This window comes from Chlamydotis macqueenii, chromosome Z (assembly GCF_036417535.1).
Source record: "Chlamydotis macqueenii isolate bChlMac1 chromosome Z, bChlMac1.mat, whole genome shotgun sequence".
Classification (NCBI taxonomy): domain Eukaryota; kingdom Metazoa; phylum Chordata; class Aves; order Otidiformes; family Otididae; genus Chlamydotis; species Chlamydotis macqueenii.
This window is the reverse complement of record NC_141593.1, coordinates 36,299,191-36,327,082: the sequence shown is the minus strand read 5'-3', so window position 1 is coordinate 36,327,082 and position 27,892 is coordinate 36,299,191. Positions and strand designations below refer to the sequence as shown.

Here is a 27,892-nt window from a genome sequence, read left to right as displayed (position 1 = left end):
GGCTTTCAGTTTTAATATACTTTCTTTCTCCACCGCACTGGACTTGGTTGCCCTGAAAGCTGTACCCCAGGCTGTTCTCCCATGTAACTGTCTACAGTTCGTCAGGCACCTAAGCTGCAAGCTTTTCAGGGTGTTGTTTTGGTTACAGGTTCTTAACTGCTGCTCATCTCCTGCTGATATTGCACAAAACCTGCCAAAAGCCTTCTATTGTAGATAGAAATGAATCTGGATTAGTTTCCAGACATTCTGTCAAGAAATTATACAGCACATAAGCTCCAAAAAACAAGTTTTGTTTCCATGACCATTTCTGTACAGGCATTTGTCTACTTTTATCCACATATGGTTTGTTTTTCTGAAAAAATTCAAATAATTCAAATGTACATTTCAAATGAGCGTGCTTAACAGCCAGAAATAGTTGCTTTGTTTTACACATGGCTTCTAGTGGTTCAGCATGGCGGGACGCTTCCCTTTTTTATTGCTTAGCATGAAGAGTAATCTGAAAGACAAATAAGCAGGTCTAGCCATTTTCATTTATTTTGACATTTCTTTATAAATTATTTTCTGTCTAAATGAAGTTGTTGATCTTGTATAGTTGCTATTCTAATCAATATACTCCTGTGCTGATTTAAATGGTATTGTTAATTTAAGTAGGATAATATCTCAGTTCCACAGGACTCAATAATCTGCAATATCCAACATCTTTATTTCCTCTTCTCTCCCCAGCACTGCAGTGATAACACCCACCACTGCCAATCAGATATGAATATAGTAGGTGCTTGGAAAAGAGGTTATACTGGAAAGAATGTTGTGGTCACTATCCTGGATGATGGCATCGAAAGAAACCATCCAGACTTGATGCAGAATTATGTGAGTGTCCATAGAAGTCCAGATTTTCTGTTTTATTATTACCCTGAATGAATTTGCTGCTCCTGGAAAGGTGGAGGGAGGGAGGAGGGAAGGAGGAAGAATCATACGAGGGTTTCTGCCAATGTTAACACCGGTAGGAGGAAGAAAGACAGCTTTTGGTAATCTGTATTGTTTTAGTTAAGACTATGTTCAATCTGAACATATTTAATATCTGGATGCCTCTTGTAGCTGAGTCCTGAATTTCTGAAGGATTGTAACTAATCACTGGAGGTGGGTTTTTTTGGTAATTATTTTTCTCAATATCCTCAGGCTCTCAGAACTTAGAAATGGAATATGCTGCTTTTTTCAGTTAATGCATGCAGCTGAAGTCCATTTTTGGCCAATACATCTAGCTAGCAAGACAGTAGCTTTTCTCAAAGACTATAATTTTAGGCATCTTTTTCCATGTATTTACTTTTAAAGCTGTTTATCTTACGGCTAAAAATAGTATTAAAGGAAAAGGACATGATTTGTTATGATTCACTCAGTTAAAAACAGACGCAGAATATTTTGGGGTCTTTCTAGTATATCTTTCTTAACTCCAGTGAGTCTCCTCACAATTTGTAATTTGTTTTCTGTGTCCTGTGTTTCATGTTGCCTCAGGATGTTTCTGTTTGCTTGTGGTTCATCATATTGAAATGATTGGTTTCATATATCTTGCAAGGATTGTATGATGTGAGGAGAAGCTGCTTCTCTAGTGGATGACTTCTTGTGTTAGTGTCAGAGTTTGAGGCTGTTCAGAGCACCAGGGCCGCACTTTGCTGGAGTGATTAGTCCTGTGCTTTGGGAGCAGGCATTTCCCAAAAGCACATGACCTTGAAGACCTTATCATTTCTCTGAAATAAAGTGTGCAAGCAAAGTGTATGTTCACTAGGTAACAAACAAATATTTTGGGACTGAGCTGGACTGGTGACGATGACCAGCGCAAGGCATGCACATACCTTCAGTCCCATTACAGACGTAGATCTTATAAAAGGGCACTCAACACAGACTTTTTGGCAGCGAGCATATGATCTTGACTGAGCATTGAAGAGATCAAGGTGACAAAAACATCTTTAACAGTGCATCAGAAGTTGTCCACAGTTTCAAGCCATTTATTTTAAATTAGCCATACTTACATCTGTATCCTTCCCCATACGGCATGTGGAACTCAGCATTGAAATACATGAGGAGGACTGCACAAACACAAGTGACAGGCAATTGCTCTATACGTCAATGTATACTTGATCCTAATGCTTGCCACATCTTTCATTTTAATCTCTTAAGTTATTTAAACAAACCAAATATAATTTTACATCCTCAATGAATGGCTTGGATTGTATCATGAGTCACCTCATCCCTGTACTGTCATTCCGCTGAATTTAAAAGCAGCTATTTATTCCCTTACCACCTCCTCTCTCCCTTTCCTCACACCAACAAGGAATTCCCCCAAAGCAGTACACGTTGCTTGTTTGATGACAAATGCCTTCTATATGTCAGATTATTGCTGGTGTGGCTGCAAACAGGAATATTTGAGGTGGATGTGGTAACTGGTTTTGAACAAAGAAGAGATTAAAAAGAGCTGCTTGCCATGTCAACACACCACATGCTACCACACTGATTAATGGGAGCCATACAAACCAGCAGCTATTTACTCTTTAGACTATTTTCAGCTGTAAGAATCCCGGTAAATGTAAAATATGGAACAAAAATACGGAGATATCTTTCAAATGTTTGAAACACACTCACAGGGAACTGGAAATGCAGTTTATATTGCATTTCAAGCTGTATTTTCATAACAATATTCCTAAGAAAATTATACTATGACTGACATTTCAGTCATAGTGCAGATATTTCTTGAATTCAGAAATTGTGCAGATAATTTCTTGAATCTTGAAGCAGTTAGCAAAATCCAAATTTTGAGAACGAACTCTCTTAACTCCCAAAAGTTTCTTAGAAGAAATGTAGTCTTCTGGTTTAACGAAACACCACTTTCTATTTCCTCTCTGACACTGCAACTGTGCTTTTTCAGAGCCTTTGTTATCCTCCTCCCTTTTCCAAAAATAAAATAAAATATATAAATTCTGTAATTGTTAAATATATAATCATTTCCTAAAACGTGCAATCATCATGAAACTGCAGGAATGTTAGTTAACCTAACTATTTTCTTGTAGGAACCTGCTGAAGAATGTATAGGCCACATGAGTCAATGGCTAATTAATGAGAAACTGGTTTTCTGTCTCGTGTTTGCTACAGGATTCACAGGCCAGTTTTGATGTCAATGGAAATGATTTTGACCCTATGCCTCGATATGATGCCAGCAACGAGAACAAGTAAGACGCTATGACATTCATCACATTTTCAATCTAGTTCGTCAAGTAGAAAGTACCAGTTCTTCTATGAAAAGTCTAGGAAACTTGAGTCCTCATAAAGCAGCATGATTTGCATTTAAACCTTTGTGAAATACGTATTTATGTCTCTTCCATGCACGCTGCATGACACTTACTCTTTGAAAGCATTTGAGGCCATCTGAAAACACATGAAAATTAGTTTGAGAGTTCTGGGTGTGTGAAATGAACCATTTTCAATCCCTTTGGTATGCAGGATATAATGGATGACTCTCACTTTTCTCAGATACTATCTAATTGAGTTATTGGGGGGTTATTATGTCTGACAACTGGCTTGGCTTCTGACTTTCTTGAACTTTATAGACTTTGTATATTGAAGAAATAGACAAGTTAATGGAGTTGTTTGGTTTTTGTTTTCTTTTTTTTTCTCTAATAATGTTTTTTAAAGTGATATAGTTTTTACATTTGGAGGTTTGATAGAAACTTTGTAAACCCAGAAGTGGCAATTCTGCCGGATTGTAATATCTGTGGTACATTATCGGTTGGACATATCTCCACGAATTATGTATTTCTCCTTCAGAGCTCAGCTTCCTGGTATTTGTTTTTCCAACTCTGCTCTTCAGATGTGCTGTGGTGAAGGCTGGGGGCGACACTGAGAGGGACACCTCACCTCAGGAAGCAGGCCACTTTTCTGCCCCCATGGGTGTTTGACAGAAGTTATTTGTTGGTAACATTTTTTAAACTAGATAATTTAAATGTCAGTTGCAGAGTTGCATGAATTAGAGGAAGGATAATCCTGCTAGCTGTCAACATTCTGACTGTGCATTTTGTTTTCTTGTGGTTTGGGTTTTTTTTTTTTAATTGTGGAAAGCATTTAGTATTGTTTGCCTGCAAAAGATAAACTACAAGAGGTGAAACTTCATCCTTTACACAACTGAAGTGCTTTTGGTTTTGTGTTGTCTCTTCCCTACAATCCCACAAACTTTATCCAGAAGAATGCATCAGGTGCAAGCTGGGAGTTAGTAGCAAAACTTAACATTGATTTGACTGGAGAAATCAAGTGGAGCAACCTTGGATCACACTTTGATGGGAGAATGCTCTTCTGGTCAACACCTTCTTCATAACAGCAGGGAACTGTGTACAGACAGACGAAGAACAGGGCCTTGTTATGCATAGCTGCCTGTTACACATAGATCGTATTCACTCATCTTAGAGTGAATCTCAAGGAGCTGTCATAGCTACTTTCAGTCAGAGGGTGAAATAACTCTGAAAACTGAGGTGAATTCTGCGAAGTACTTGTTTGGTCAGTCAACCTGATCCTACCTCGTAGGCTGAGATGAGAAATATGTAAGGATTTAACTCTTAGAAGCTATATAAATAAATGTGCATAGACACACACACACACACACACACACACACACTATCTTAGTTGTGATGACTAGGAGTACTGTTTAATACTGAAACATACTATGTTGGTATTAATTTGAACAATTGTAATAGTTTATTTATTTGGGACTGCAGTCTTGGGCTATGTTCTCATTCAATTGTTCTTATTTGATGCTGCTTACATGCTGCCAAATACTTTTGTCTAGAAACAAGTACATGCAAGAGCTGTTTCTTTCCCTTTTTGCCTGTTAGGCGTATCTTTCTCATCCTATTTTCATACAGAAGATCAGTTTACTGAATTATATCTGCCTCTTTTACACTAGAAATCTCCTAAAGCAGGAGTACTATGAAAGAATAAAAAGAGAAATTCAGTAAAACCATTTGTTTTGAAATGTGTAAACATTCTGCACATGCAGGCTAGTTTAAGTGTAAGCAAAAAGAAAACACTGATGTGGAACAAATGGTAGATGAGCTCAGTTGCTGCATTACCTCAGTTAAGTTAGTGACAAGCTGAGGATTTCAGAGCTGGATGCTCTACAAAAAAATTCTAATACTACACTGAAGTTGTTAGGAGATATCCTCAATACACATCTTCATTGAAACAGAAGAATGAATAAAAGTCTATCAATTCTTGCTCTTTCCAAAGCCTTCTCTTTTTCACACAGTTGAGGAATTTCATGTGCCATTTTTATCTCAGTGTTAGAGGTGTCCTGTCGCTGGTGTAGAAAGGTCAGAATCAGCAAATTGTGCTATATATTTTTGGTGACTAATAAAAGAAATCTTTGATTTGGCTTATGAGAGATCTCAAGACTACAAGCAAGGTTTATAAATATGCTAGTTACCTTAAAAACAGAGTGGGAGCATAGGAACATAAATTGTGTACAGCCCAGAGTATGTTGGCATTGCCACTCAGATTGCCACGACAACTCATTTGTATGACTGACCGCTTCAGCATCAGCCCTGGCTTTAGACTACGTGTCTATACTACAGCCCCATACAAAGTGTTGGAAGAGAGGGAACATAACCCCAATTTTTAAAAAGGGAAATAAGGAAGACCCGGGTAACTACAGGCTGGTCAGCCTCACCTCTGTGCCTGGCAAGGTCATGGAGCAGATTCTCCTGGAAACTATGCTAAAGCACATGGAGAGCAAGGAGGTGGTTGGTGACAGCCAACATGGCGTCACCAAGGGCAGATCGTGCTTGACCAATTAATGACCTTCTATGATGGGGTGACAGCATCGGTGGACAAGGGACGAGCAATGGATATCATGTACCTGGGCTTGTGCAAAGCTTTTGACACTGTCCCGCATGACATCCTTCTCTCTAAACTAAAGAGACATGGGTTTGATGGACGGACCACTCGGTGGATAAGGAGTTGGCTGGATGGTCGCACTCAAGAGAGTGGTGGTCAACAGCTCAATGTCCATGTGGAGACTGGTCACGAGTGACGTCCCTCAGGGGTCCGTGCTGGGCCCAGCCCTGTTCAACATCTTTGTCGGCGACATGGACAGTGGGATAGAGTGCACCCTCAGCAAGTTCGCCGATGACACCAAGTTGTGTGGTGCCGTCGACACGCTGGAAGGGAGGGATGCCATCCAGAGCGACCTTGACAGGCTGGAGAGGTGGGCCCGTGCCAACCTCATGAAGTTCAACCAGGCCAAGTGCAACGTCCTGCACGTGAATACGTGGCAATCCCAGGCACAAATACAGGCTGGGCGGGGAATGGATCGAGAGCAGCCCTGAGGAGAAGGACTTGGGAGTGCTGGTGAACGAGAAGCTCAACATGAGCCGGCAATGCGCCCTTGCGGCCCAGAAGGCCAACCGCATCCTGGGCTGCATCAAGAGAAGCGTGGCCAGCAGGTTGAGGGAGGTGTTTCTCCCCCTCTACTCTGCCCTGGTGAGACCCCACCTGGAGTACTGTGTCCAGTTCCGGAGCCCCCAACACAAGAAGGACATGGACCAGTTGGAGAAGGTCCAGAGGAAGGCCACAAAGATGATAAGACGCCTGGGGCACCTCTCTTATGAGGACAGGCTGAGAGAGTTGGGGCTGTTCAGCCTGGAGAAGAGGAGGCTCCAGGGAGACCTGATAGTGGTCTTCCAGTACCTCAAGGGGGCCTACAAGAAAGATGGGGAGAGGCTGTTCAGTAGGGCCTGTTGCGATAGGACAAGGAATAATGGTTTTAAAATAGAGGGGGGTAGATTTAGATTAGATATTAGGAAAAAATTTTTTACAATGCGAGTTATAGAACACTGGAACAGGTTGCCCAGAGAGGTGGTGGAAGCCCCACCCCTGGAAACGTTCAAGGCCAGGTTGGATGAGGCTCTGAGCAACCTGATCTAGTTGGGGATGTCCCTGCTCCTTGCAGGGGGGTTGGACTGGATGACCTTTGAAGGTCCCTTCCAACTCCAACCATTCTATGATTCTATGATTCTATGATTCTAAGAGCAAAACTGCAGCTGCGTGATCATCACAAAAGGTGGTCACCCCCACTTCTTACCTGATATTTGCTCCTTCCTTTCCCCAGCCTTTGTGTAGCTCTCTAGAGTGAATCACGCTGAAAACTGTGCTACCAACAACAGCAAAAACAAATTGCATTTTCAGCCAGGTCAGGTAGGTAGCTCATTCAGCTCAGCCTGAGGTCAGAGCGGAGTGAGAGTGGCACAAGTGGGTAAAATGACACATGGCCTGAACCTCTCAATGACAATGCAGGTTTCAGTGAACTAAGGTGACTGTATGACAATGCCCCAAGTGCCTACAACTGTTGTCCACAAAGCTGAAAATGACGGACAGGCAGTTTCTAGCAGTGGCCTCTGAGGAGTTTAGAGAGAAGATGTGACAGTCAGCCTGGCCCTGTGTGAATACTCCTCAGCTCAGCTGCCAGTTTGCATCACATCGCTCTCCCTTACTGTCCACCACCTCCCATCCCCACACACACTTTCAGGACACATCCTGGCTTAACTGCATGAAGATTTTCCTGTCCGTGGAGTTGGGACATGGCAAGGGTGCGCTTGGGGGCCTCCTGGTTTAGGTCCGCTTTCAGGGATTCACACTTTTTGGTGCTGCAAGGAGCCACTGTGAATCGCAGCTGAATCTTTTTCTTCAGCTGGATACTGAAGTAATCACTTTTTTACAAAGCGTATCCAGAGAAGGAAGGCTGCTTTCCCTTTTGTTACTAGTTAGAGTTTTATATGGGATATAAAACTGGACTGACTAATTTCTCTCCTAGGGCTGGGAGATTTGAGTTTTCATACCGTACCTCCCTGGTAAATACTCTCACTGCCCAACTCCTAAGATCCTGCAGTGACATGTGTTGCTGGGAGGGCAGATGCTACGGCAATGTCATCGACATCAGTGTAGAGTTAAATTTTGGACACAGAGGATGCATGAGCCATGCTTTCAGTGTAAGATTACTTAGCAGCCTAACGTCCTCTTAGAGGCTCAGTATTTCTGATTAGCAAATGCATTGAGCCTGGTAAGAAGCACTTAAGCACCTTCAGCTTTTGAGGCTGTCACTCTTCCTTTCTTGCTCCCGCTGGGCTCAACAAGAATTAAATGACTGCATAGGTACTGAACAGCACTACTAGTAGCCTGTGTATATTTTGATGTGTCTGAAATACATTCAGAAATTGGGGCAGGAATTTTTATTACCCAGCATATGTAGTGATTTGGCCCTAGATACTCAGGTGGTGCCTGGAAGTTGAGGTAACCACAACCAAGGAACATTCTGAAAGCCGTACTTTGCAAAGACTTCATAAAGTGCAAGGTCAATTTGATTGATTCCTGCTTCCTGCTATAGCAACTGGACAGCATTATGTAATGGTGATTTCTGTCTTCCAGTAAAGGTGGGATGTACAAATGCACCATTGTTTCATTAAATGATCTAGTTTGTTCTGCCTCGTTTTATAACCCAACCTTAAGGGATGGAATGATAAAAAGAATTGCTGTAAAAATAAGCAGGTGTCTCTGGGCAGCTTTGCACACAGCTGTGAAACATCAGGGTACTGGATCTGTTTGCTAGCTTTTCACTTTTAATTAGTAGTGAAGGCTTTCTGTTACCAAGGCTTATTGGTGAGGGAAAAGGAATGAGAAAAAATTAAGTCGGGGTTCGTAAAGCGACTGTAGATAACCAGTGGCACTTTCCAAATTTATATTTTAAAAGTTTTACATTAAATCTTCTATTAGCTAAGGAGAATAGGAGGGTTGAAAGAAACATCAGACTAATCTTTCAAGGCTTGTAGTCAAAATCAGGGTGGGATGATAGTTTCTTTAACTACTATGGTATGTAGGAGTCCTGCCAGAAGTTTACTTTGGTTTCTACAAATTGGCAGCAAATTACGAAGCTTGTAAATGGTACAGGCCTATACTAGAGCTTCCTTTTGCTGAGAGGCTAAAGGCAGCAGTCAGCTGTGGATGAAGTCATTCCTGTTATGCAAAGCATCTTGTTTTGGTTTACTGCTGAGTACTGCTACTTTATTCTTTTTCTGTTATTCCACCCTTACCTGTAAACATCTATTTTGAAACAACTAGGCATTATCAGTCACAGATCCTTAGACAGATGCAGATGGGATCACTGAAATGTTATTCCACCCATTGTATATCCACAGAAATAAAACAGAAATGTCCATTGTGTTAAAACGTTTTGCTGTTTTGACCAAAAAAAAGTGAGTTTTTCTGTTTCATGAGAAATTTCACAGGAATGATATTTCAGAGCTTAGGTCTTATACTACTGATCAAAGATGCCAATGAATGGAAAGTTGCAAGGGCATGGCGCAGCAGGAGGAAGAAGAAGCTTCCCCAGAACCCTGAGGTGCTCCTGCAGACCTGCTTTGCTGCTCTGCAGACTGAAGAAGTAAGACCTAGCACCTTGGGGAAGGCACTGGAGCCATGCAAGGTAGCCCAACCGGCTCACTTGATAACTAGTGCTACCAAGAAAAAGAGACACGTAGTAGTAGTGGGTGACTCCCTCCTGAGAGGTACAGAGGCACCCATCTGCCGCCCCGATGCGCTCTCTCGGGAGGTATGCTGTCTCCCGGGGGCTCGTATCAGGGATGTCACTGAGAGAATACCTAGCCTCATATGGCCCACAGACTACTATCCCTTATTGGTGTTTCGTGTGGGTGCCAGCGACACAGCTGGCAGCAGCCTGGGGAACATCAAAAGGTATTTCAGGGCCCTGGGTACAACAGTCAAAGACTCTGGGGTGCAGGTGGTTTTCTCGTCAATCCTCCCGGTCAAAGGGCAGAGACATGAAAGAGCCAGACGTATCTGGCAGGTTAACTCTTGGCTCAGGGAGTGGTGCTGCAGCCAGGGCTTTGGGTATCTAGACCATGAGGCATGCTTTGAGAAGCCCGGGCTGCTAGGGGCGGATGGCGTGCACCTAACTGAGAAGGGGAAGAGTGTGCTTGGACAAGGGCTTGCCAGACTTGTCCGGAGGACTTCAAACTAGTGTTGCTGGGGGAGGGGGAGCACAGTTCAGCCCGCTGCTGTCAGCATGGCACCAGTGTCAGCACCGAGGGTCCAGAAGCTGAGGAAGGATCTCAGGTACGAGCAAATGAACTTAAACTGCGGTCCAAAAGAACTCCTGTTGCTCCAGCCAGCAAGTCAGCTTTGTCGGGGGCCCAGCTGAAGTGTCTCTGTACCAATGCACACAGTATGGGAAACAAACAGGAAGAGCTGGAGATGCGTGCACATGAGCAGGGCTACGACCTTGTTGGCATCACGGAGACGTGGTGGGACGACTCGTACGACTGGAGCGTCAACATGGAGGGGTATAGGCTTTCTAGAAAGGACAGGAAGGGGAGATGAGGAGGGGGTGTCGCTCTCTACTTCAGCAACCATCTCTCTGGTGTGGAGCTCCACCTGAGGATGGAGGAGGAGCTAACAGAGAGCTTATGGGTCAAGATTAGAGGACAGGGACGGACAGGGGATGTTACAGTGGAGGTCTGTTACAGGCCACCTAACCAGGAGGACAGAGCAGGTGAGGCGCTCTGTAGGCAGATAGGAGCAGCCTCACGGTCACAAGCTCTGGTCCTCATGGGGGACTTCAACCACCCTGATATCAGTTGGAGAGATAACACGGCAGGGCACAGGCAGTCCAGGAGGTTCCTGGAATGCGTGGACGATAACTTCCTCCTGCAGACAATAGAGGAGCCGACAAGGAGGGGTGCGATGCTCAACCTTGTGCTCACCAACAGGGAGGGACTGGTGGGGGATGTGAAGCTGAAGGACAGCCTTGGCTGCAGTGACCACGACACGGTGGAGTTCAAGATCCACGGGGCAGCGAGGAAACTACACAGCAAGCTCTCTGCCCTAGACTTCAAGAAGGCGGACTTCGGCCTCTTCAGGGACCTAATAGGCAAAGTGCCATGGGAGGTGGCCCCGGAGGGAAGAGGGCCCCAGGAAAGTTGGTCCATATTCAAGGAGCACCTCCTCCAAGCTCAGCAGAGGTGCATCCAGATGAAGAACAAGTCGGGCAAAACGGCCAGGAGGCCTGTGTTGATGAGGAAGGAGCTCCTGGACCAACTGAAAGTGAAGAAGAAAGCCTATAGAGGGTGGAAGCAGAGACAGGTAGCCTGGGAGGACTACAGAGAGGCTGTGTGAGTTGCCAGGGATAGGGTGAGGAAGGCTAAAGCCCTGATGGAATTGAATCTGGCCAGGGATATAAAAAGCAACAAGAAAAGCTTCTATAGGTATGTAGGGGACAAAAGAAAGTCCAAAGAGAATGTAGGCCCCCTCTGGAAGGAAACCGGTGTCCTGGTTACCTGGGACATAGAGAAGGCTGAGGTACTCAATGACTTTTCTGCCTCAGTCTTCACTGATAAGGGTTCTTGTCTCACCACCCAAGCTGTGGAAGGCACAAGCAGGGACTGCGAGGGTGAAGAACCGCCCACTGTACTCGAAGAGCAGGTTCGGGATCATCTGAGGAACTTGAAGGTGCACAAGTCCATGGGACCTGATGAGATCCATCCGTGGGTCCTGAGGGAACTGGCGGATGAAGTTGCCAAGACACTGGCTATTGTATTTGAAAAGTCGTGGTGGTCTGGTGACGTTCCCGATGACTGGAAGAAAGGGAACATAACCCCCATTTTTAAAAAGGGGAACAAGGAGGACCTGGGCAACAACAGGCCAGTCAGCCTCACCTCTGTGCCTGGCAAGGTCATGGAGCGGATTCTCCTGGAAACTATGTTAAAGCACATGGAGAGCAAGGAGGTGGTTGGTGACAGCCAACATGGCTTCACCAAGGGCAGATCGTGCCTGACCAATTTGGTGGCCTTCTATGATGGGGTGACAGCATTAGTGGACAAGGGACAAGCAATGGATATCATCTACCTGGGCTTGTGCAAAGCTTTTGACACTGTCCCGCATGACATCCTTCTCTCTAAACTAGAGAGACATGGGTTTGATGGACGGACCACTCGGTGGATAAGGAGTTGGCTGGATGGCCGCACTCAGAGAGTGGTGGTCAACAGCTCAATGTCCAAGTGGAGACCGGTCACGAGTGACGTCCTTCAGGGGTCCGTGCTGGGCCCAGCCCTGTTCAACATCTTTGTCGGCGACATGGACAGTGGGATAGAGTGCACCCTCAGCAAGTTTGCTGATGACACCAAGTTGTGTGGTGCCGTTGACACGCTGGAAGGGAGGGATGCCATCCAGAGCGACCTTGACAGGCTGGAGAGGTGGGCCCGTGCCAACCTCATGAAGTTCAACCAGGCCAAGTGCAACGTCCTGCACGTGAATACGTGGCAATCCCAGGCACAAATACAGGCTGGGTGGGGAATGGATCGAGAGCAGCCCTGAGGAGAAGGACTTGGGAGTGCTGGTGGATGAGAAGCTCAACATGAGCCGGCAATGCGCCCTTGCGGCCCAGAAGGCCAACCGCATCCTGGGCTGCATCAAGAGAAGCATGGCCAGCAGGTCAAGGGAGGTGTTTCTCCCCCTCTACTCTGCTCTGGTGAGACCCCACCTGGAGTACTGTGTCCAGTTCCGGAGCCCCCAACACAAGAAGGACATGGACCAGTTGGAGAAGGTCCAGAGGAGGGCCACGAAGATGATAAGAGGGCTGGAGCACCTTTCCTATGAGGACAGGCTGAGAGAGTTGGGGCTGTTCAGCCTGGAGAAGAGGAGGCTCAGGGGAGACCTGATAGCGGTCTTCCAGTACCTCAAGGGGGCCTACAAGAAAGATGGGGAGAGGCTGTTCAGTAGGGCCTGTTGTGATAGGATGAGGCGTAATGGTTTTAAAATAGAGGGGGGTAGATCTAGATTGGATATTAGGAAAAAATTTTTTACAATGCGAGTTGTGGAACACTGGCACAGGTTGCCCAGAGAGGTGGTGGATGTCCCATCCCTGGAAACATTCAAGGCCAGGTTGGACGGGGCTCTGAGCAACCTGATCTAATTGGGGATGTCCCTGCTCCTTGCAGGCGGGTTGGACTGGATGACCTTTGAAGGTCCCTTCCAACTCCAACCATTCTATGATTCTATGATTCCATGATTTTTATAAAACAGAGGACCTTTTAAAAAAACTCCTTTAAATAATACCAGTTGATTTTAATGCAGTTCTCATTAAGCTTATGTAAGAAAAAGTAAAAGTTAGCTGTTGTTTCTGTTTTGGAGATAATGAGTCACTCTTTGGATGCCTCTTCAGCATTTTTCAGTGATGCATCCTACTACGTAAATATCTTGCTTTAATAACCTTCTAAATGATTTTTTAATGAGTGTAAGATTTTTGGGAGACAACAATTTTTCCTGTTCAGAAATCTTAAGCACAAGCTACTTATTTCTAAACATTGCAATATCTGGACAGCTTTACATCTTTTCTCACAACAGCAGAAAAGTTAATGAGTTAATGAGTTTCAGTCCTGCTTGATCCCACATATTGGCATTGTTTTTCTGTGGCATCCATTCTGATTCATTGTTACTTTCCTTTGTCAGTCCTATTAAAGCAGACGTTCAATAAAATGCCGAAGGCTTAATTTTCTTCCAAGACTGATAAGTTGCTAATTTATACTGTCTGCTTATGTTGATGACCAGTAGTATGTCCTGAGTCATTTAATTAATGGATACCAGATATTTGCCAGGCAGATCAGCTTCTCTTGCCTCCTGGGTGGTCAATAAAGTAAAAGTAAAAAGCTTCATTGACTGCTGTGACACCATTCACAGCAGGTATCTGAAGAACTGAGCATAGTCAAACACATTGAGCCAGAAGTCTCTCATTGCTGGTTTGAAAGATCATCTCAAAAAAGTTCCCACTGCAGCGGTGTGATAGAAAGGAGTGCTGACAATTGAGAGTATCTGTCCATGTAGTTTATGCATTTGATTGCCAGTGTGCACCCATTGCTATTGCTTTGAAATTGTCTGTATTGTGTGCTACAGACAAAACTGAAGGGAAGATAAGCTGTACTGAGAAGCACTGCTGCACCCCCTTGTGCTTTACCTTTGGTGTAAAAAAACCAATTCTGTTAAATGGCTAGTCACAACAACAACAAAAAAAAAGACCTTGGCAAAGTTTTAGACTAGTCACTGCTTTTTCTGTTTGTGCCTGCTCAAGGCTTTCAAACAGGACTGAACTGCAGATCCCAAGGCTCACACCTGCAGGGAGGACCAGGGAAAGCTAGTGATTAAACTGTGGAAGGAGGCTGGAGATAAGCTGAAGTAAGGTATCAGCTCTCAGGAAAAGGCCTTTTTTTTTCAGAGGGAGTCTCTATTTTGTCTACTCTTTTTTCTGTACTCTTTTCATCTTGACTTTCTTCAGCCTCTGGAGGCTTAAAACCCAAAAGATTCAGTGATGGTGTCACATGACAGAGTGTGGTCTAACCGATGCCAGCGAAGCATCTTTAATAACGGGTAACTATTCCTTAAGAGGAAGGTAATTCAGAGTAGAGAATTAACTTAATATCGATAGATCAAATTTTACACTGAGTGTGGTATTGTTAATTCGAGGTAACAATGTCTGAATGTCACTTGTCTAGTGTGTCTCAGTGTTACCGTGAGTTTAATGGACTTTGGTTAGAGTTGTTAGAAACTGCAGATTTTGAATTTTTTTTCTATTAACTGGTGAAATGTTCATTTATGAAAACCAAGGTCTAAATAAAACAGTCAGAGGTTGTTCGTGTAGAAGCTTCAGTCAGAGATTGCAATCTTGATTTATCATGTTTTCATTCTATTCTGATTTTAAACTCAGGCCATATCCTATTGTGCTGCAATTTTAGCAGATGTTAATAATGAAATAGGGTTCAGTTCAGCCTGTGTCAGCTTACAGTGAGATTGCCACATTTTACAAGGAGTGGTGTTAGTGATTAATCAGCTAGCCTCCAAGTTAATTATGATCTAGTGACCCAACCAAGTGCCAAGGGGCATGATACAGTGTGGAGATCATGAAATATTAGATCTGTGTTGCTTGCTAGTTGCTGTAGTTAAAGGTCCGTGTGTAAAACTGTAAAAATAAAGAGAGACAAATATTGCAGCTTGCAGAATTCTACTATGCTGAAGTAGGATGATTTTACAGATTCACTTGGAGCCTATTTTTCTTCATTTTCCGTTTTAACTGTTACTTAGAGTCCCTGTGTGCTGTTACCCTGTGAACATGCCCATCCTTCAGCTGACCGTACCTCAAGGGTAGTTATCACACATCCTTTGCTTCTTTCAGGGGAGGACTGAAGGACTTGATGCATGTGTGTAAAAATTTTAGAGGAAAACTTTCTTCCCTTGAAAGAAAAATATTGTAAGAACATGGAGTATGAATCCCCACCACACACTGCATTTGATAACGTTTTTCTTTTAATCTGAAACAAGTTTTTAAGCTATGGGAAGACATAAGGTCTGTGTGAAAACGTATCAGAAAACAGGCTAAGTGTTGATGTTCTGAAAGTCTCATGTTTTCCTGCTTCAGAATAAAACATGTTCATTTGAAGCTTCTTGAGAGTAAGTGAGACCCCAGAATTGCTGATAGCTGAGAACAATTAGCTGGGCTAAAGGAGAAGCAATTTTTGTCAACCTGATTGACTCACCCGTGACAAGCACCCTCATCACTGGTCTCTATGGTCAGTCCCTTGTAAGAGCATTTTGTATTGATAAGACAATGAAAAATTTATTGGACTACAGGGCTTGATTCTGTAGCCAGATCCAGGTTCCAGCTTCAATAGTGGAAAATATCCTAATGACAGTTTTGTCGAACGGCCAAAAGATTTCTTTTTGGTAAACTGTTCTAAGCTCTCATTATAATATCACACTGCATTACATAATCCCCTCCAAAGTTCAGAAGTGGTATGAGTTATAAGCTTTCTGAAAGCCAAAGCAAAGACATTTCTTTGAATACTTATTGAAAGTGACAGAAGTCAAACAGTGGAATAAACAAAAACAAAGTTCAGCCAGAATTCCACTTGCTCAAAGATGAAAAAAATATTTGTTTTTCACTATCTTGGTATCGGTTGCTGAGCGGTATTTCTCACCACCTAACTGATATTTGAGGAGCAGCAGTCTTCCTTTTTATTATGTATAAGCCTCTTATGGTCTCAAAACATTTAACCACAACACTACAGGAAAGCCTTTTTCCTGGTTCTAGTTACCGAAGTACCAGACAATGAGCTCACAAATAAAATGACATTCTGAAGCATTATGCAACTGCTTCTAGTTCTTTTATGTAAATAATTGATAACAATGAGTCAGATCTTCCCTTCCAATTCGAAGTCAACAGGAGGAGGAATATAAGCTTTGATAGTTACAGTATTTGTGGCATTCAGTTTTCCAAATTCTTTTTTATGGTGTTAGAAATTAAAGGGTTTTTTTCAGATGGTCTTTTTCCCAGAGCTGGTATTTCCTCTTAAGTATGTGTCTGTATTTTGAGGTTTTGAACTTAGGAGGAGAGAGTCTACAACTACAGTAGGCAAATTTTCATTCGGTGAAATGGTAGACCAGTTTCAAGTTGCATAAGTTTATATGTACAGGTCTACAGCCAAGTAGAATTTGAGAGCACAAATAAATTTCTATGTCTTGTTCCCTTTTCAGACGTTATAGGTATTAGAGAAAGTTAAAGAGGGGATTCACGCTGTGTATGTGGTAAGTGGTTTTGCCAGCTGATTTCACAGTAGTCAGCTCAGTCAAATGCAGTGCAAAATGTGGTTCATGGAGATTTCTCAGCCAGCATATACATGCACAAACTATAGTACTGGTTCCCAATGTAATACTTGTGGCATTAAAAACAGACCTGTAATTACAAGTTTGACAAAGCGATTGTGAATCCAGTGTTAAAAGCTTTTTAATTGAAGCATTTTTCTAAATAACATGCTATTAACAGTTGAACTATGAAAAGTTATGTCTTAATGGAATAAGTAGATATTTTTATAAGACATTTTTTAGGATAAAACTCCCAGATGTTGCTTTTTCTTGGAAATGAAAAATATGCATCTGTGTAGATTTACTGCTGTAGGCAGGCTTAATTTTTCTAGCGTTGTTTTACATTATTGTGATTTTGTAATTTTCTTTAAAAATACATGGTCAATTTACTACATTTGACATTTTAAGCAAAGTCATATTGCTCTCTTGAAGACAAGTTGCCTTTTTTTTTCATGAAGGAAAGCAATCAAGGTAGAGAAATTCAGATGCAGAAATAAAGCAATGGGTATCCATCACAGGTGTAGGTTGCGCTGCTGGGGTCTGTGCTACAAAAGTTTAACCTGCTTTGAAAATTATTTGTATTGCTATAGAGTCCCAAAGCAATCTTCAAATTTCTGATTTTAGCAAACTGAGGTAGAGACTGTGGCTTGTTGGATGGTGAGACTATTGGCTAGAGGTGCCAAAGAGAGCCAAAGACACATGATGAGAAAGTACATGTTACTTCACCTTTCAGCCCAGACTTATGTCCCTGCGCTACTCTTCTTAATACTCCGTGAACATCAGATGAACAGCTACAAACTTTTTTCTGCAGTGTATTGAGTGTGTGAGAGCTAGAATTCTCATGGTGAAACCCCTTTCCCAATTAGGAGTAAACCTTGCTCCTGCTGAATCAATAATACAAGTTTCATTAAAAACCAATTATCTACACAGATAAGAGACAGATTTTAACTTATTTCAACAATTTCCTCATTCGTCTTTGAAATACAGCTCTAAAGAGAAACGGGAGGTCCATTTAATGCAGAACAGTATCAAATGATATTTAGGATTAAGCACAGTAGGTATCTTGCACAATGCAATTGAAATTGCACTGAGAATTCAAAATGAGTAGGAGGCATGTCTCTCAGCTGGAATATGGTGGAGACCCAATGTTATAAAATATTCATTTTTTTAAAATGTTGTTACAGCAGTCATCCACTATTAGAAGTAGAGTATGCAGAATGGGTAAAAACCCATACATGACCTGCCTGCACATCACTGTGTTGCTTCTCTTTTGACTTATGACCTTAGGATTGCTGCATGAGTCAGAATCTTCCTTGCATTAAGGTATTTTTTTTTCCCTAAAAGCATTCCTCCAGACATTTTTTTGTGAGGTCCAATGGACTGCTTTTCCTATCAAGAAAGTGTAAACATTAAAATCCAGATCTGCATTATTGTATTCATAGGATATTTTTCATTTCTGCTTAGGTGTGATTTCAGTAGAACTGATGCAAAATATTTTTGAGAAAGGTTTATTTTTTCTATTTTTTATTATATTTTCATTGCACAGAAATGATGAGTTTCCAATGTGGAGATTTTTATGTAAAAGGGGATTACTCAAGCACCTGAGATTTCTCCAGTTGATATATATTGGTGTCAGTCTGGATGAAAAACATGTATCAGGATAAATAGTGACTGATAATATACTGTCATGCAAAAGCTTGTGAGACAGAAGATGTGGAATGGAAGATAAAATACCTAAGTACAGAATACATCTCTAACAGAGCAGGCTCGTTGCAATGAATTTAAGGTGATAAAGAACTTAGTCATTAGTGTTACTTTGTTTTAGTCCTGTTGGTCTGGGAACATGGGCAGTCCTGATAAAGGATCCTTTTATTTCTTATTTTTCCCAATCATACCAGGTTGTATTGGATCTGGTTAGGCCAGAGTTCATTTTCTCTACAGCAGCCCATATGGTGCTGTATTTTAGATCTGTGACCAAAACAGCGTTGATAACCCGTGTTTTGGTTACTGCTGAACTGTGCTTGGACAGGTCTTTTCTGTTTCTCACACTGCTCCCTTGGGCAAGAAAGCTGGTGGTGGACAAGAGGCTGAGGCACAGCTGGGACTTTTTAAAACTGTTACCCCTCATCTTATCACGACACTCCTTGTTAAAGAGCCCCTCTCTATCTTTCCTCTAGGCCCCTTTTAAGTGCCAGAAGGCTGCTATAAGGTTTCCCCAGAGCCTTTTCTCCAGGCTGAACAGCCCCAACTCTCTTAGCCTGTCCTCATAAGAGAGGTGCCCCAGCTGTCTTATCATCTTTGTGGCCTTCCTCTGGACCTTCTCCAACTGGTCCATGTCCTTCTTGTGTTGGGGGCTCCGGAACTGGACACAGTACTCCAGGTGGGGTCTCACCAGAGCAGAGTAGAGGAGGAGAATCATCTCCCTCAACCTGCTGGCCACACTCTTCTTTTGATGCAGCCCGGGATGTGCTTGGCTTTCTGGGCTGCAAGCACACACTGCTGGTTCGTGTTGAGCTTCTCATTTACTAGTACTTCCAAGTCCTTCTCCTCAGGGCTGCTCTCAATCCATTCTCCACCCAGCCTGTATTTGTGCCTGGGATTGCCATGACCCGTGTGCAGGACGTTGCACTTGGCCTGGTTGAACTTCATGAGGTTTGCACAGGCCCACCTCTCCAGCCTGTCAAGGTCTCTCTGGATGGCATCCTTTCCCTCTAGCATGTCCACCACACCACACCACACAACTTGATGTCATCAGTGAACTTGCTGAGAGGCACTCTATCCCACTGTTCCTTTCGCAGGCAAAGATGTTAAACAGTGCTGGTCCCAGTACCAATCCTTGCAATTTCATGTATTTTATGTAGGAACACCAGATACACTTGTTAGAGGAATTTGTGATATCTGCAGAAGTCAGATGTATAGGACAATTCAAATACATAGGAAACTTAGTACCAAAGCAACTGAAGGTCCCCTGAAAATCTTAGAAATTAACTTGCCAGCTATAAGATCAAATAGATCAGAATTTTTAACCAAATGTACTCCATCACTTGGTTTCTTCATACATGATTAGGTCGCAATACAAAGTCTTTTAATTCACAGGGAACTCTGTGTGGGCGAGTACTAATGTGGAACACAACATTCTTGTGTCAAACTGGCTTGCATGCAGTTTGCTAGCTTATACAGGGATGCTGAGAAATTGCAGTCTGAAGTTTTATTCCTGGCTTTGTTTATAGATGTGATATGGTGGTTTGCTTACAGAGCAAAGACAAAGATGTAGAACTTACATATTTATTCTGGAAGTTTTCATTATTAAGCTGTGTCTCTTCTAGTAGAGGTGTTCCTTCTAGTCTCAGATTTGTGATTTAACCTCTTCAATAGAAGAAGAATAGTAACATTTTCTTACATCCAACAGTATGACTTTTTAAGATTGTGGAAGTTATAATGAAAGATGATGAAATCCAAGCAGGTAGGAAAGCAAATTTGCAGGTTTTAGTTAATCACTGTTTTCCTTTGCTCAAAAAGCAGACGACAGACTACTTCACCTGTATTCATCTCATCCAAAGCTCTTCTTCATGACTGATGTATAGATAACATGATGTAGCCAGTACACCATGAGTTTTCTCAAGTACAAGCATGTTCACTATTGGTGGTACATTTGGAAGCTTCAGCAGCAAATTTCTAGCCAGCTTTACTCGTTGTGTCCAAGACTATGTTTTCTAAGGCTACTATCTTAGATAAATATGGGTGGATTTTCCTAGGAATAGCAAAAGCATGGCCTAGCCAGAAATACTTGTTGTGTCAGTATTCCAGTTCTTACTCTAAAGCTTTTGAAAAATATTGAAAATTATAATGTATCATCAACTTTAAATAGCCATATATTCAGAAACACTGATAATGTGTTCATTAGTGAAACTTAATACATAAACCTGCAGCTTCAATTAAGTTAATAGGAAGCATTCATAAAGTATACCTAGTTGGTATAGTTTCTGATCTGTGTAAAGTAATATTGGGAGTGACACTAACTTCCTTTGCAATCTGAGGCCTTGTTCCCAAATTAGGATTAATTTTAGACTCCAGAAACATTAACAAGATCTTAAGCTATGCTCGTTATCCATATAGTTGCAAGGGAAGAATTAGTGTAAGGACTTACTTTCTAAGTCTCATCTTAAATATACTTGTGTCAGGTTGGAATTTTATTTTTGTAATTGACAGGGGTAAATTATGGTGACATAAAACATTGCTAAAATGATACAAGAAGCTGGCTACAAAGATCTTTGCTTATTTGTTTAAATACATTTAGTTTTACATCTTTCCAATTACATCAGTGCAATTTGTAAGTAAAATAGTTGTTGATGAAGCAATACATCTGCTGACAACATCGAGAAACATATCTAGTGATTTTGTGAGGTTTGCTGTTGATTTACATATTTATTTCCCATCTCCTTTTATGAAGGCATATGGATGTTTTCAGGTTCAGATGTTTGATTACTTTGGGGGTTTTGTATTTCCAATTAGAAATCTGTGTAGTGCATTGACTGAAAATGACATGATGACCTTTATGTCACAACTGATTTTTTTTTGCAAGGATCTGAAAGTCTCTTGCATGGAGACAGAAAGAGATGGAAAGAGAAAGAGAGGGTGTCTCTCAGGCACCTGCTGAGGTTATTTTCTAGGTAGGTGGGACCTGTAAGTATCCAGACAGCATTTCATTGGCATAGGGCAGCATCATTTTGCGGGCTTAAACTTGATGACACTGCATTGGCTGCATGGGAATATGAGCTGTCAGGGACATTATTTCCTCTGCAGCGTCTATGTTCAGGATTTGTCTTGCAGTTATTTCCATAGGTGTTTTTTTGGCTTTCCAGGTGTTACTCTCCGCCACTAACCTTGGGGTCTCAGCAACTCACAGGTACTCCTCTGCAAGACAAATTGGTATAGACAAAGGAATCGTGAAGGCTGTATGTCCTGTGCTTTTACTGTGTCCCCTCCCTCTGCAGTTCCCTGTGTCCAGCATCTGATTGCTCTGTTTTTGGGATTAGAGTCATGTTCACCTGAAAGCATAAAATGCCCAACAATTAATGCTTTAAACATGTTTCTTTAATTCCAGTATGATATGACTGCTGTTTATAACCCTGGCAATAATTGAAGCAAGGGAGAAACAGTCCTCCATGGTTATGCACTATACCATGTGACAGAATGAGAAGTAGCAAACAAAACCAGTAAATAATATATTTAGCTAAGGGTATCATTTTATGTGTTAAAGATAAAAATAATTATTTACTGATATGTTAATATGTTTTCACCCAAGATAAAGTAAGTAAGGTTATTGGAATGTTGCAGAATCTAAGTTGTAGGATTATGTTCTGCTCACTGAGACTGTTGCAGACAGGGAAGAGATTAATTATTGTGTTGAACCAGTAATTCCAAGTGTAAAGTATTAGCTAAATTAACAATTTTTACAAGATGATTACAGGAATTTTCTTGAGTAAAAATACATGCCTGATTTTGTTTATCTTTGTCCCTCATTAAGTTGTATAATGCAGTAGTTCCCCTTACCATTTTGTTAGTCACGTTCCAAAAAATTTGAAGTTGAGGTTTTGTTTGTCCTTCTTTCTGTGTGTCAAGCATGACATAATAAAACTGTCTAGTATCTCAGGTTAAGAATGAGCAAAATATAGGCAGATATTCAGTTGTTCCCAAGTGTGTATGCTACTCTGTTCTTCAGGCTGCACACAAAAATAAATCAACCACCCTCATATGCATAAAATGATTGCCAGAATTGCTTGGAGCACATCCTCCTTGTTCTATGACTTTCCATCTCTTCTACAGCCTCTCAAGCAGCTTGAATTAGATTAAAAAAAGATCTTTTTAGCTTATGTGGCAGGGGAGTCTTGAAGTCTTAGCAACCTCATATTCTTCAGTTTCAAAAGCAAACAAAATACCCCTTTTGATTAGATATATCTAGGTAGCGATACACTGTTTCAAGGTAATACCAGCCTTAATGTTCCTGCTGAACTGAATTCCAGTGCACAGAAACTGAACTGTAATGTTTTCACTTGTGATTTGCTTTAATGAATGGGAACAAGAATTGGATTATCCACTTTAATAAGGTTATATACAGTTAATGTGAAAGACTGTATGAAAAAAAGAGCTCAGGTGAAAATTTTGCTTTTTGCTAGCTTTTGAGCTATTTTATTTCTTCTCACCAACGCCTTTTCCCTCCAGAAGAGGCTGAATTAAAATTTTACATTGGGTTAAAACATATTAAGATATCAGTAAATAATTATTTTTATTTTTAATACATAAAACTATATACTTGGCTGAATATATTATTTGTAGATTTTGTTTGCTATTTACATCAAATTTCATTGTTTGTTTTGCCTTTGGTAGAAAATACAGACAAGAGATGTAGTTGGTTTATACATTTAGATTCATTTCCCCACAAAATAAAACCCTGTAACATGTTAATTAATATTGTAGAAGCATAGTCCTTTGCTAGGCTCATATCAGAACTTCACACTTGTGACAATTTAGCTGCTTACTGCTAACAGCTCACAAATGTTACTCACACTGTTAAGTTTAAGACGTGTGTCTGAGACGTGAAGTGTTTGTTTTAATGCTGTCATCTTTGATTTTATTTCTGAGAAATAGATGAGTTATTCTTTAAGTAACTCCTCATAATCATACAAAAAGTCATTAGCCTTGGGGACCCTGACTCAAGACAGCTTCCAGTCCTGTGCTGTAACCACATTGCGACACTGTATTTGATGCTCAGAAACAGGATTCTGTCTGTGGTGTAACACCCAAGTCTTTGGCATTTTTCCTGGTATCTCACATTGAAGATTTGTGTAACTTGTTTTTCACATTTACTTTGTTATCTCTTTCTCTGCTGTTAATATCCAAATATCTCTCCTTTGTGAAATAGTTTTATTCTTATTATTTTTCAGCTGTAGCAGATTGTGTTTTGAAGGCTAAAGGTTGAGGTTTTCCTTGGCCATGCTTTTAACTCCTGATAGTTCCTCTATATCTCCTTTTTCAGCTGTTTCTAAAACAACATCCCAACCTAGTGTCAGTTTGGAAAGTATTTTTCATCCCCCTAGATTATTAGGGACCATTTATATATGAACAGCTCTAAAAAGTTAATTCTTCTGCATTATGTAAGACATGCAATAAAATGCTTTCCTGATAAAATGCATTTCTGATGATTGCTGGTAAAATACATGTTTCCTCCAGCACTTATTACATTGTGGTGTCTCAGGTATTACATTTTCCTTTTTACAAATATATTGCAGTGTAAGACAGATCTTTGAAAATATTAGAAAATTTAACTAAAGAAGAGGGTTGCGAAAAATAAATGCCAACCCAGATATTTTCCTACAGATAACAATGGCTACCTAAATTTCCATTCTCCCTCTCCTCATAGAGGTTTGAAAATTATTTTAACATTTAAAATTCCTTTAGTCCTATAATTTTCAATGTTCAGCAACTACAGAGTTTAGTTCATGTTACAGTTTCCATGCTTTGGATTCTACTCTAATTTATAATAAAGAATAAGTAATTTTTTCCCTTACTATTAATACATTGTCTTTGTGCACAGGGAGTATGACGTAATTATGCTCAGAAAGGAAATTGATTATTATAAAAAAGTTATACATATTTTATTTATTTATACATAATATACATATTACATATATACATAACGATAGTTATATACACTATTAGACTGTATATAACCTTGTGTAAATTTTTAGACTAACCTTTTTACAATTACTTAGTACATATGTGGCATAGGATTTCCAAAGGATGTCCAGTTATTTTCTTTTCTGTAGACATTCAACTGGAATTAAAAAAAAACCAAGAGCCCCAAACAAGCACATCCACCCCCCAAACCCACATTATTCTCTTAATTTGTTTACAAACTAATTCCTGTGCTGAGTATCTCTTAGAAAACCTCGGTAAATTGCTGGTATGCCCAGAGATGTTTGTGATGGGTTTGCATTGACATACTCTGAAACCCTTTTCTTCTTAAATTCCCATTCTGAAAAGACTCACTGGTGACAGGTTGAAGTGGGTTGGACTATAATGTTAGTTCATGAAAAGCAGGAGGGCTTTAAATCCTCCAGTCCTCCGAGCTTTTTGTGTTCTAAAATACTTGATGAACTCCAGAAGAATAAAATAGGGCAAAGAAATGCACAGTCAAATTTTTTTTGTGGAATTCAAAGAATAGCTGTCAGAGATGGAGGCTCTGAAATGCAGATCCCATTTACATGGCAGGGGCTTTTCCAATTACCAGCAACTGTCTTCACTAACTCTGAATATTTCCTTGCTGTAAACGTTCCGAGGGGAGCTTAATTACCTTTTATCTTAAAGATGTTCCTGGTGCCTCATACCTTCTTTCTCTTCTGAAAGGAAAATTAAGAGTGATTATTGAAAGACAAATGTCTTACGTTTAAATTATGTCTGTGGGATAGGGAGTGATAGTTAATCACAGAACATGCACCTTTTCTCTTTCCATCATTGCCTGAAGTACTGAGTCATTTCTGTCTCAGAAAAAAAAAAAACAACAAACCTGTTACTGAAAAGAGTTACTTTATGTAATCGGTTAGTGAGTAGCTCTTAAATATCTCTTATCTTACACTTAGAGAGCCATCAAAAGACTGTGCCTTTAGCATCCAGGATGGTCAAGCACTGTTCATGCATGCTGCAGAAAAAAGTAACATCCACCTTTTTATACAAGTGTATTTTTTCAACAATTTATTTCAAGTCACCTATATAATAGTGAGGGCATCATAAGGCAAAAAAAAATATCTTTACTAAGGTCTTCATGATAGGTCTCTGACACCTTAGTGACTAGTTAATAACAGACTGACAAATTTCCTCCTTATAAAAAGAGAAGAAAATCATTCTTAATTGCCCGTGCATTTTCATTGTTCTTTGTGTTCTGTCTCTCTCACCCACAAAAATGAAAATAAATACATTTCTGAAAAAGTTGTACTATTTGCCTGGAATGGAAGAATTACATAAAGCAGTGTGAAAGGTAGGCAGAATCATACAAATTTTATGGTGGAAAGTGCTCACCAACTTTATAAGCATTAAATACAACTTTTTTTGAAGATAATGTCTGTGACATGTTATTTATTTTACCTGGTAGCCTTTTGAGCCCAAATCTGTGAATAGCAATTTTTCATGTCTCCCCTTATGAGACAAACAAACAACACACAAAAAAAGTTCTTTTTCTTTCCATTCTTTTTCTTTCTACTGGACTCCAGGTAGGAGACATTTGTAGATGCACAGAATATCTCATAACCAAGCTTTCTTTCATGATATATTTTTAATTATCACACTGACATTAACACAAAGGACAAGTGCAAAACCTTTTAGCTGAGTGTCTCTTCAAGGTGCCATTTAATAGCTTGGGAACTTATTTCTCTCCACCATAAGCTGGCAAAGGATCCAGTGAAATGAAGCATTGACCCTTAAAGTTTACCAAGATAGGCCTTTGTAGAAGGACAGTCATGCTTTGTTCTAGGATTGCATCAAGTTTTTAAACAAGTTGTATGTGATGCAGGCATCCCACAAAGACAGGAGGTTGTGGTGTTTTGGTATATATACATTCACAAAAAATGCTATCTTTAAAACGCCTCATGTTTTACCACTTGTTACTGGTTATGCTGCCTCCATTAACTGTTTGTAGTTTGAAATTTTCAGGATTTCACGCTCAGTAGAAGTTTTCATAGCTTTAAAGCAGACAATCAATTTTAGGCATCAATTTTATCATATTTGTTTATTAAGTTAGTTAAGAAATTAGTGTAATGATGAATCAGAAGTCTTTTCTAATTTTAACTGCAGAATTCAGAGTCTCTTCCAAACTGTAGAACTCAACCAAAAATCTAAGACAAGAGAAAATTAAAAGCAGTGTGGAAAGAACATAATTTTTAATATGCAGATTTTTTAGAAAGTCTTCCCTTTCATAGTATAATTGGAATATTACTTAAAGGACCCGTAAAAGATAACATATTAAAACAAACTGAGTTGCATATATGATTAATTCACACAGTGGGAAGCTGATTGTAAGAAGTGCAACTTCATACATATGATCTTAAAATGAATAAAACAACTTATAGTTTTTCATTTCCATTATAAATGTAGAATGCAATTAACAATAATCTTGGCAGAGAAGCAAGTCTGACCTGAAAATCTACTTACAAAATAAATGTATACCATTACTGGACTTAAAATGTGACAAAAATAAGGATTTTCCAGTACATGAGGACTAGTGAAACACTCAGTGGAGTTAATTTAACTCAAATGTTGTAAGACTGTCCAAAGATCTAATTCTCTCTGGAATATGCTTTTTCCTATGAGAAATTTACGTGAAATTTCTTATTGTGTTTTAATTCAGTAAGTATGTGTTATGATACTTCCATACCAGTCCTTTAAAGCCTCAGCTACTTCTTACTGAAGTTACATCTATCGCTGCGGCTACTTCACTTCATCTGGAATTTAGGGTACAGTTTCATGTAGAGGGAGGTGGATTCAGATTAGACATTAGAAAAAGATTTTTACAATGAGGATGGTAGAACACAGGAACAGGTTGCCCAGAGAGGTGGTAGATGGCCCATCCCTGGAAACATTTAAGGCCGGGTTGGATGAGGCTCTGAGAAACCTGATCTAGTTGAAGATGTCTCTGCTTCTTGCAGGGGAGCTGGACTAGATGACCTTTGAAGGTCCCTTCCAACCCTATCTATGATTCTATGATTCTATGTTTCTGTTAATCCCGTGTGGTTGCTGCTGGGAGGTGCACCCCTCCATGCCTGCTACACATCCCCTCTTTATCCCCTCTACTAACATTATGTGGCCCTGGGGTGACCGGAGTGTGTTTGGTGATCTGGTAGAAATTTAACCCTTTTGATGGTGCTTGGTGGATGTAGCTAACAAAGTTGCAGGTATCTGTATGCTCTGCTGGGAGCCGTGGAGAAACTTGAGCTGTTTCTTCCATTCTTCTTCAGGCAGCCTCCCTCTTCCAGGTGTGGTTTCTCTCTGTCTCCTTTCTTAACTGAAAAACCTTCCTCCCGTCATTGCTTCCCAAACTTCCCAAGCCCCAGGAGGGGTTTCCTGCCAATGCCGTCTCCCTCTGGGAAGCTGCAGCTTGACCACATGCATT

At 40.8% G+C, this 27,892-nt stretch overlaps 1 protein-coding gene across 2 annotated transcripts in view; it reads left to right on the top strand.

Annotated features, from left to right (window-relative positions):
* Window positions 1-27,892, top strand: part of PCSK5 (proprotein convertase subtilisin/kexin type 5) — a 260,397-nt gene that overhangs the window by 73,033 nt on the left and 159,472 nt on the right. For both annotated transcript variants that reach the window (XM_086770052.1, XM_086770051.1), the window contains exons 4-5: window positions 724-867; window positions 3,142-3,218. In XM_086770052.1, the coding sequence (XP_086626178.1) occupies window positions 724-867; window positions 3,142-3,218 (221 nt within the window). The remainder of the gene's footprint in view (window positions 1-723; window positions 868-3,141; window positions 3,219-27,892) is intronic.